General features: G+C 55.0%; 1 protein-coding gene across 1 annotated transcript; it reads left to right on the top strand.

The window, feature by feature from the left end:
- The first annotated feature begins 1,046 nt into the window (after positions 1-1,046).
- On the top strand, positions 1,047-8,366 carry ENDOV (endonuclease V). Its single transcript, XM_010008660.1, has 7 exons — positions 1,047-1,175; positions 1,784-1,823; positions 1,926-2,038; positions 2,148-2,216; positions 2,833-2,961; positions 7,309-7,385; positions 8,336-8,366. Exons 1-7 carry the CDS (start codon positions 1,062-1,064, stop codon positions 8,364-8,366), a joined length of 573 nt encoding a protein of 190 aa, XP_010006962.1. The 5' UTR covers positions 1,047-1,061.
- The last annotated feature ends 2,088 nt before the right edge of the window (positions 8,367-10,454 follow it).

The raw sequence follows: 10,454 nt of genomic DNA, 5'->3' as shown, positions 1-10,454 counted from the left end.
GGTGCTGAGCTACCCGGGCCTGCAGGGACAGGGCTGGGCCCCCCGGGGGCTCCTGCGGGGCCTCCCACCCGCTGTGCGGGGGAAACACCGTGTAAGGGTTTAGGCAGAATTCAGGAGGATGTGACGCAAACTGCTCCTGATTTTGGAGGGGTGTTGTAGGATCACGGGGTCCCACAAGGTCTGGAGGGGAGGGTTCGGCGCTCGTGTTAGTTGGTAAATGAGAAGGGGCTGCGATGAGCTGCAGTTTGGGGCCAGGCACAGCGGGGCTGCCCCGGCTCAGGTGTTGAACGGGCGCTGAAAAGTCATGGCCGGTACCCAGGACACAAACAGGACCGTTGTTTCAGGGCCGGTCAGGAGGGGAAATTACAGCGTTTGTTGCACTCAAGCAGCAGGGCTCTTGGTTGTGAGTTCTTGCTGGGAATCACCCCATAATATGGGATGTAATGTGTAAAAGCCTTTTCCAAACTGCCATGAATCCTACAGTCATTTTACTTGAATTAATTAAGGGTTTTAGTCTCTTTCCCAGCTTTCAAAATGGTATAAAAAATTAACTATAAAACCTATAACAAGCAGAGAAATAAAGTTTGCTACAGGCCACTGGGATTTTTATGAACTGAATTTCAAGTCCTGCCTTGATTCTTGACTTGCCCTGCATGGCTGTTTTTTGACCCACCTTGACTCGCAGTGTTTCTTTCAGCCTGTCCCAGCACAGACAGACACCTTTGATCGTGCTCTGGCTGGGTGAACCTTCAGGTCCCACTGTGAGCTTGAAGGGCTGCCCTAGTTTTGTTTCCAGGGCTTCACTCTCACGCAGGGTCGGGCAGGGGATGTCCAGCCCTGTTCTGTCAGGAGCCCTTTACCCACCCCCTGCCCTGAGCCCCAGCCCGCTGGCTTAGGGGGAGACATCCAGAAACAGACTGTTTTAAAAGAACAGACTGTTTTAAAGATGGGAGTTAGGGACGTGAAGCAGAGGAGATGCTCTGAAGCTGTCGGGAAGCGAGCAGCAGGGCACTGCAGGTCCGTGTCCCTGCTGCTGGCAGGTGCTGTACGAGGACTGCCGGATGGTGGCTGTGGAGGCCCCGTACGTGGCGGGATTCTTGGCCTTCCGAGAGGTGCCTTTCCTGGTGGAAGCTCTTCAGAGACTGGAGCAGGAGCAGCCCAGCCTCAAGCCTCAGGTGTGTCACGTTTCTTTGTCATGAGTTGAGATGTCAGGAGGTCACAGAGAGCTGCTGGGAGGTGTTCCTCCCTCTCCTGAGGCCTCGCTGCCTGTTTTCTGCTGGCAGGGCAGGAAGCGCAGTGTGAGTTGTAGTGAAGGGTCTGTTGGCCTTTCCTTGGGGACCAGGGATGCTCAGCCAAGAACAGCCAGACCTCCCATAGCAGTGGGAGTCCTGTCCTGTGCGCAGCACCAGTGAGGAGCAATGCCAGCCACTGGCAGCCTCTGCTGCTGATCCTGTAGTCAGGTGGAGACAGCACCACGGGAGGAGCCCTGCGGAGAGAGCTGATGGGACAGACACACTTCTCCTCCTTCATGGGCCCAATGTCACTGTTTGCCTGATCAAGTGGGTCACAGTACGGCGCAGCCGCGGTGGGGAGAAATCCCAGCCACTGGCAGCCCCTGCTGCTGATCCTGTAGTCAGGTGGAGACAGCACCACGGGAGGAGCCCTGCGGAGAGAGCTGATGGGACAGACACACTTCTCCTCCTTCATGGGCCCAATGTCACTGTTTGCCTGATCAAGTGGGTCACAGTACACAGGAGATAACATTTCTTTTTTGGTGTTTCAGGTTCTTCTTGTAGATGGGAATGGCCTGCTCCATCCCAGAGGTAGGACTCTGCTGGAGAACCCTGCTCTCCAGAGTCCCTGTGATGCCACTTGAGATTCCTGTTCCCTGGTGTCCTGCAGTTACAGTGACTCATTGTTGGCAGGATTTGGTGTGGCCTGTCACCTTGGGGTCCTGACAGATCTACCATGCATTGGTGTAGCCAAGAACCTCCTGCATGTGGATGGCTTGGCCAAGGATGAGCAGCACAAAGAGCAGGTTAGGCCAGGCTGGGAATTTATTTCTGCTTTTAAAAATCTTAAGAGAATTGTGACAGCTGCACACAAGTACTTCATCAACAGCTGACCCTGTGCATGTTCCTCCCTAGATTCGTTCCCTGCAGAAGGAAGGAGACTCATTCCCACTGGTGGGCACATCAGGGAGAGTCCTGGGCATGGTAAGCTGTGGGGAGTTTCCTGGGTTTTCCAGCTGTGTGTAGCTGGGAGCACTGGAGAGTGGTGTCTCTGTGGTGGGGCTGTCCTAGTGGTACTTGTTCAGAAAGCACAGTGTAAGCAGGTACCCTTCCTCTCCCTATGGGCTCAGACATTTGTAGGCAGAGTTGACAGTTCAGGTGCTAGGTATGTTCACATCTGTGGCATCTGAGGTGCTGTGCTCTGTGGATGTACCATGGGCATGGAGAGGTGCCAGTTCTGTAGCAGCTCATACCAGGAGGAAACACTGGAGCATCTAACCCCAGAGAGACAGACTGCACAGGAGACAGACAGATGGAAGGAACTTCCCATGTCTGGAGTTACTTCACCATAGTCTGGAGTAGCAAGTCTCACTGCTCACAGGAGGGTGAGGCTTTTGGGGAAGGGGCACTGGGGTCCAGAAGGGCAAACAGTCCCTGTGAGGAGATACTGGGGAGCTGAAGCTGAAGAAGGCAGGGAGTTACCACACAGAGCCACCATCCCTTCCGTAGGCAACTGGCTAGCTTAGAACTAATCTGCCACTCTGTGTTGGTTAAAATAAGCCTCTTAAGTGCTTGATCTTTTTTGTTTCTGAACACACAGGCCCTGCCCAGCCACAGCAAGAGCTCGAGGCCTCTTTATGTCTCGGTGGGTCACAAGGTGAGCCTGGAGACAGCCGTGCGGCTGCTCCGCTCCTGCTGCCGCTTCCGCGTCCCCGAGCCCATCCGCCAGGTACTGGAGCTGAGCTGAGAGGGGGAGACAGGCCTGGAAGCAGGCAGTGGAGGGGGCTGTGGATGCCAAGCCTCTGGTGATGTGTCAGAGCCTCAGTTTCCCTCTCATCTGCAGCTGGCAGTTCTGCAGCGGGCACCCTTCTGCCCGGCCTGTTGCACTGCTGTCCATGTTTACCTGCTCCTTCCTCCTTGTTCTCCTGATGCAGTGCCCAGCACACACAGCCCTCCCTGCAGACCCAGCCTGACCGATTCCCTGGTTCCTCTCTGGAGGCAACTTCTGGGAGGCTGATGTTAATACACAGCAGCTGGAAACGCAGTTTTCCTCAGCGCAGGCTGCAGTGCTGCTCCCCTGGGCTTCCCGCGCTGCAGGAGCTGCGGGCAGCAGCCAGCAGGTGACAGCACCGCATCGCCCGGGGAGCTGCAGCTCCCTGCGAGGCTTCAGACTGACTGACTGACTGGCAACAGGGCTTCAGGAAAGGATCTGGAGAGGCAGAAAGCCCCTGGGACTTGTAGCCTGACAAGCGCTTTCCTCAGGGTCACGCTGCTGTTGGTGGCTCAGGCAGGCCCGTGCCAGTGGCTGTCCAGGGATTCGGGTCTGTTCCCATGTCCGTGGTCCTGGAACACACCACTGGTTCCTACCCTACCGTGCTGGTGGGTGTCTGGCCACCTTTGCTCCTGGGGTCCTGCTGGGGGCTGTTCCACTGTCCCTGCACACGGGAGGCTGGTGCTGCAGCGTGTGCTGAGAGCAGAGTGTTACAGACCAGACAAAAATCTCACACCTTGGAGCAAAACAAACCTTGAAGTGTCCATAGCAGAGCTGGAGTTCCTGGTCTCAGGAACCACCACCTGCCAGATGGGTGTGGGCTGGTGGCTCCTTATGTAATTTCTTCCAGCAAGGGACAGATGCCTCCGCAGGGCTCTGAGCTGGCTCTGCAGCTCTGCATGCTCAGAGGAAAGGGGAAGAGCATTCACTTGGGAAACAAAGAGGTGTCTTGGAGCTTTTAATCATCCTCATTTCACTTCCAAGTATCTCCAGTGTCAGTGTTCTGAGACTCTTCCAGTTCTCTAACTACAACCTTTATTGAAAGGGATGGAACGAATTGTCGCTTTTCTTCTGGGGAGATTGAAAACCCAGAGGGAACGTGTTTAGGGTAGAGGGAGAGGGATGGCAGGAGATGAGGTCCTTAAACCTTTCTGTGGGACTTCTCCCTGTCACAGTTGCTCTGTGTGGTATCTGTCACAGATCATGACATCTGTTCATGAGTACCTAAAGCTGGAGCTGGGGGCTGGAAGGTGTGGGAAGGGCAGCCATGGGTGACTGACTTGGCCTTTTTGCTCTGCTGTGTCCCCAGGACAAGCCTGCAGACCTGATGTGCTTCTGGCTTTCCCAGCATCACAAAAGATTCTGGATCATTAGCTCTTAGTGTGTAGGTTCTGGGGGCCCTAGGACTGTAATGCTCTTAGGAGAGCTCAGCTGCCCCCCTCCTGAGGCTGTGCTGGTGGCCTGTGTGGAGGCAGCACTGTGCTGCAGCTCAGGAGTGCTGGGCAACTGCTTGGGAACTGGAACCTCCTGCTTTCCTGGAGGCACCTGCAAACCCGTGTGGGGCAGCTGTGCCTCTTGGGCACCCAGCACTGACCGGGCATCGATTGGAAACAGTTTGATTTGTATCCAGCCCACAACGTGGTCATGCTGCCCAAGGAACTGGGGCTGAGATGCCGGTGAGAGAAGTGAGAGATCTCCCAGAGAAGCAGAGGGAAGTTAATTATCACCTGCAGCCAGTGTTTACATCCCACTTACGCCTTATCCAATGTGGAAGTGCAAGGCCCATCTGCCTGAGAATTCCACTTGCATGGGGCTGATCTCTGCCCAGCCAGCTTGAGAGATTTTTAGGTTCTTCTTGGTCATTTGGAGCTACCCAGACAGGGATTGAGGTAGGCAGGAGCTGTCATCACAGAATAATAAGCAAAGCATTCAAACTGAGTGGCTCTGTTGGTGGAGATGGTTTAGGGGAGAACTTGTAGAGTAGGAATGATGGTTGGACTCAGTGATCCCAAGGGGCTCTTTCCACCTGAATAGTTCTATGATTCTGGGACAGCACCAAGCCCTCCCAAGAGCAGCTGCCCTGGTCAGGACCCTTCTCCAGTGCTTCTGTACCCCCCAGCCTGCTCAGCCCCAGCATCCACAGCAGGGAAACAGGAGCTTCAGCTGACAGGGATTGCACTGGGACTGATTCTGCTCTCCCTGCTCCTGGTTGGCTGCACAGCAGCCTCCAGCTCACCTGATCCTTTTACCTCCAGCTGGCCCCTTGCCCAGCTGCTTCCCACTGGCTCAGAAAGTGGCTGGTGGGACAGCCTGATGTTGCTCCAGCCCACCAAGAGGGACAGAAGTAGGCCTGAGAGTCAGAGCTGTTAATTTCTGCAGGTCACTCCATATGAAACGTTACACACTTGCCTCAGGAGAACTGAGCCATCATTCCCCTCCTCTGCCAGCAGCTCCTGCTGCTCCACAGGGAAATCTAGAAACTCCAGCTCCCTCCATACGTGGCCCTGCTGCAAGCTTGCTGTGGGCACAGGGGTCACCACTGCCCCTCACCTAATAGGCAGAGCAACAATTCCAGACCCTAATGCCAGCACTAGTCCTTTCTAAAAATAGAAACAATCTGTGAGGATTATTGCAGGACAGTTATCCATCTTATTGATTAGCCTGCTGGTTAATGCCTGGGGTTAAGCTGTCTCTCAGCTCTGCCTCAGGAGTGAGGACTGGCCAGTAACTCACCACCTGATAAGGTGTTAGCTGATGTTGCCAGCAGAAACTGGTTGGGGTTTTTCTTCCCTAGAAAAGTAGTTTGTAGGTGTGACTCTTGCTGCCTTGCTCTCCCAGCAGGGACTCTATTGAACAGGCTCCTTCCCTAGTTATAAAATGCATCACGTAATCTCTTATCCTGAAGAGTGATCAAAGTTACTTGTCAGTTCAGTTATGAAACTGTGCAATTATAGAGAGAAGGGGAAAAAAAATAAATCTCCAAAACAAACCTTCCCTTATGTAACTATTTTTCATTCTGGAGCTTGTGGAATCCTTAAGCAGTTATGGAGCTGTGTTTCCAGCAGGGAGCAGGCAGAGCCTCCATCCCAGGGAAGCAGCAGGGATGGGGGGTGGTGGGGAACATGTTGGGGTGCAGGAGGGGCTCTTCAGCAGGACAGTGGTGGGAGCAGCAAATGCTTCAAGAAGTGCCACTGGGGGTGCATTAACCCACTTTATTAGTGTGATGTCATATGCTGGGAAGGTTTTCCAGCTGGGAAGGTCACATACTGCTTTTTAAGTGGAGAGAGACACTCTGCCTTTGAGGTGGGGCACAGCAGCTGGTCTAAAATGTCATGGCAGCATTTTGGAGACAGAAGTTTCTGAAAAAAAGAAAAACTCTTTGAGGAAATGTAAAAATCAACTGCCAGTTCTCAGAGTTGTCCAAGGGCCCAGGGTCTGTGTGGTTGTCATAGCATAGAAGAGTCTTCTTCACTGGAAAACTGGGCACACAAGCAGGATGAGCCAGGCTCTTGCCTGGAGAGCAGGATGCACAGCAGATGAGTGGTGCTGCTGCTGCACGTGCAGCTGCTGGGACAGGGGAAGGACAGGGATGGGTGCAAGAACAGGCAATGCCAGCTTCTTTTCATCCCATCTCTTCTTGAGGATTCCATTGCCATATTCCCAAGCTCTTCACAGCCTTGTCCATAGCCTTGTTCCCCCTCTCAGTGCACAGTTTCCTGAGGAGGGCAGAGTCCTGTTTCTCAGCTGATAGTGACAAGGAAAGCTAATCCTTTGGGAACATCACAGTGCCACAGCCACAGAGACTGTGGATGATCTTTGAGTGCTGTGAGGCTGGAGGCTGCAGTGGGAGTGGAGTCCTGTCCGTGGGACGTTCTGTTGCTCTAGGACAAGTCAGTGAAACACTCCAGCTGTTCCCCCCTTTTTGAGGAGGGGTCAGTGAGCCCCCCTCTCATGCCAAGTTGCCCTGCAGTGCTGCAGAGATCTGCCTTCATAGCCACATGGTTTTAGCACTTTCAACAACTTTCTGGAGCCAAGGGACGTGCAGCTTTTGTACATCAGTGTAGGCTGAGGGATTTTGCTAGCTTGGAGCAAAAAGGATGAGGGAGATCCCAGGACATAGAAAAGTGGGCAGTGAACTTGCAGAGACTGTGGAAACCAAAGAAAGAAACATGCAGGTTCCTCTTTGCAACACAGTTGAGCAAATATGTGTGATGTGCTGACACCGTGGTGTGTGCTGAGAGAACAAAGGGCAGCACCAAGCAGGCTGGTCAGTCCATTTTCACTTGTTTTCCTCCTTCAATCCAGGCTGATATGAGGTCGAGGGAGTATATTCGGAAGCAGCTGTGCTCACCACTGCAGGTCCTGTCTTCTGGGCCAGAGAGGTAGGTGTGTGGGCAGCCCAAGCAGCTGCCTCTTCAAAGGGGATCTGCTCACGTAATCATCTTCAGTAATGGCATTAAAGGGACAGGCAGGGTAACAAGGTGAGCTCAAGTGCCATCAGGACACCTGCTGCCTCCAAAAAGGGTGATTTCTGGTGCTTGCAGCCAAGGCAGCTCCCAGGGTGCTGGCAGAGCTGGGGCCAGGGAAGGTCACTGGGGATTTGAGCTGTTTCTGGCACCCACGATTAGCAGAGCAGCAGCACCCCGGGGTGACGGGTGAGCAGGAGCACCTGCAGGGTTCTGCCCCAGGCAGGGGGGTCAGGCTGCCCCACTCTTGCATAACATGGGCAGCTCTGGTCAAGGGTGTAAATCCACAGCAGGTGCCCGGAGGCGCCGGAGCTCCTGGCCTGGTGGCCACACTGCCCCTCAGCACAGCTCCCCAGGGCAGTGCTGGGTTCCCTCAGCGCCACACTGGGACCATGCTGGGCACACACCAGGCAGAGGGGCCAGAAGAGCTGCTCGGGGGTGAACAAAGTTTGTCAGGACTCAAAGCCCACTCTGCTCTGAGGGTCCTGATGAACCAGGAGTGAAGGCTGCTGATGGCAGAGGTGAGGGGTTACTGAGGCAGCCCTTAAGAACACCTGGATGGTGCAAATCCTCACACTCTGCTCACCTGCTCTATTCCTTGAGTGGTGCAGCCAGAAGCACAGGGGCCTTTCCCTGCTCCTGTGGTGGCAGTTGTGCAGCATGGCCAGGCCATGGGGTAGCCCTGTGCTGAGCGTCCCCCATTTCTGCTGCAGCTTCATCTCTTTCCTGCCATGGCAGATGCTGAAGCTCACACAAAGGCTGACTAGTATGGAGGTCTGTGCAACAGAAAAAACAAACTCATTGCTTTTATGACCATGTGCCTCAAAACCTGTGTCTAAGTCTGTGATCCTTGTTTTTGTTCCTAGCACTGAAAAGGAGTCTGAACTGGATGATTAGACTGGTGCCAGAAGGAACTGCAAGGCCCCTCTTCCCTGGATCCTCTCCTCCACCAAAACTGGTTCTGTGCAGTGCAACAGCCGAGTGCCAGCCCAGGGGACAGCTGTGCAGCACCATGTCCATCAGGCCACGCCAGCCACTCTGTGCTTCTGGTGGGCAGGCAAACCAGCTTCTCTTCAAGGATAATGCTCAGAGTGTATTTCTCAGGGTTGATTTTTAAGCATTGTAAAAATATTTGTATATGTAAATGTACAGTTGTGATTTTGTAACAACTTCCTTGAATACTTGGGCAGTTGCAGGAGGTGGTTTAGAGGCACTGAACAAACTCCAGAGCTGGCTTTTGGTTCACACTCCACCCCTCTGGCACAGAGACTTCCCTTCTCATAATTCCTGGCACAGCTTCTCCCCTGTCCCTGCACTCTCACAGTTGCTGCCACATCTCTGGGGAGCAGGAGCCCAGCGCTGGCCCGTGGGCACGGGAGTTCATGTGGGCATGTGGCTCAGGAGGGAGGGGATGGAGCCAACCCTCTGCTGTGGGTTTGGGAAGAAGCTCAGAGGTCTGAGCTGCAGCACCTGAGGAGCTTTCTGCCTGTTTGGTGTCAGAGGCTCTGTGTGCCTGGGGGTCGTGCAGCAGAGACCCAACCTCAGTGGCCACCTGTGGGTCACAGTCCATGCTGGGCACGTGGTGCTCCAGAGCTGCTGGTCTTGGTGGAACTTGCTCTGTGGGCATTATGGTACCCAGACATGCTTGGTGCCACTGTCACCCTCCCCCCAGTGAGAGAGGCAGCAGGCTCATAGTGCAGACCAGCTCTTCCTGAGAGAAGGACCCTGGTTGTGACCTGGTGTGCAGGAGGAGCATTAGTCAGGTAATTAGCAGCAGTGACCCACTCTCTGCAACAGGCACCTCAATCAGGCTTAACGAGGAAGGGCTTGCTGTGCACAGCTGTTGGCATGCAGAGCTCTGCTGGCTGGGGACCCCCACACCTCCTGAAGCCCCCTCCTGTGCTTCCCACACCAGCACACAGCTGGTGCATGCAGCTCTGAGCACAAACACCCCCCATTTCCCCTTCCCATCAGGCCTGGGGTGAGCCCTGCAGGACCCCCCAGCTGGTAGGGACAGGGGCATCACCTGGTGAGCTCTCCCTGGGAGGAAATGGTCTGGGACCTTTCCCAGCTCTCCCCAGCAGCCATGGGACCACTCTTGGCAGCTTCCATCGCTGGCTGGGGACCCCCACACCTCCTGAAGCCCCCTCCTGTGCTTCCCACGCCAGCACACAGCTGGTGCATGCAGCTCTGAGCACAAACACCCCCCATTTCCCCTTCCCATCAGGCCTGGGGTGAGCCCTGCAGGACCCCTCAGCTGGTAGGGACAGGGGCATCACCTGGTGAGCTCTCACTGGGAGGAAATGGTCTGGCACCTTTCCAGCTCTCCCCAGCAGCCATGGGACCACTCTTGGCAGCTTCCATCCATTTCTCATTCCAACCACGTGCAGCAGCAACTCCACTAGACCATGGGGACAGGCTCTTCTGAAGCCTGTCACAAATTTAGGCACGTATGACACACTGGGCAGGGGACAGCTGGTTCTTGGCTCTCCTGGGCAGGTCACTGGAGAAATCCATCTTTTTTTTTTCCCCCCCCCCTGCTTGCCTTGGCCTGGGTGTTGCTGGCCAAGGGAGCCCCAGCTCAGCCCAAATCCTGGGTCTCACCACTCCCACTGTCAGTTGCCTTCAGGGGTGCTGAATCACTTCATGGGGCTCACCTGTGCCCAAGGAGGGTCTGTCGGGAACAGAGCAACTCCTGCCCTGCTGGGAAAGGGGTGTTGGCTGTGGATGAGGCTGGAGCTCCTCCTGACCTGGCTGTGCAGCAGAAGTGGGTAAGTGTTTGCAGTTTTAAGCTCTCTTGATATATGTCTTGGTGATTTTGTGTGCTTCTGGTTTGTGTTTGGCCACGAGAGGGTCGGGCTGTGCTGGTCAGCAGAGGCTTCGCAGCACAAGGTGAGCTGGGCCACGCGGAGCCCGAGGGTCCCGCTGTGCCGGGTCTGCAGCCTGGGGGGCCCTCCTGGCCCGCTTGGGCAGCGGGAGGACGGG

This window comes from Chaetura pelagica, unplaced genomic scaffold, assembly GCF_000747805.2.
Source record: "Chaetura pelagica isolate M959 unplaced genomic scaffold, ChaPel_1.0 scaffold962, whole genome shotgun sequence".
NCBI lineage: Eukaryota > Metazoa > Chordata > Aves > Apodiformes > Apodidae > Chaetura > Chaetura pelagica.
Note: the sequence above shows the minus strand (reverse complement) of the source record. Positions and strands in the feature narration are given on the sequence as shown.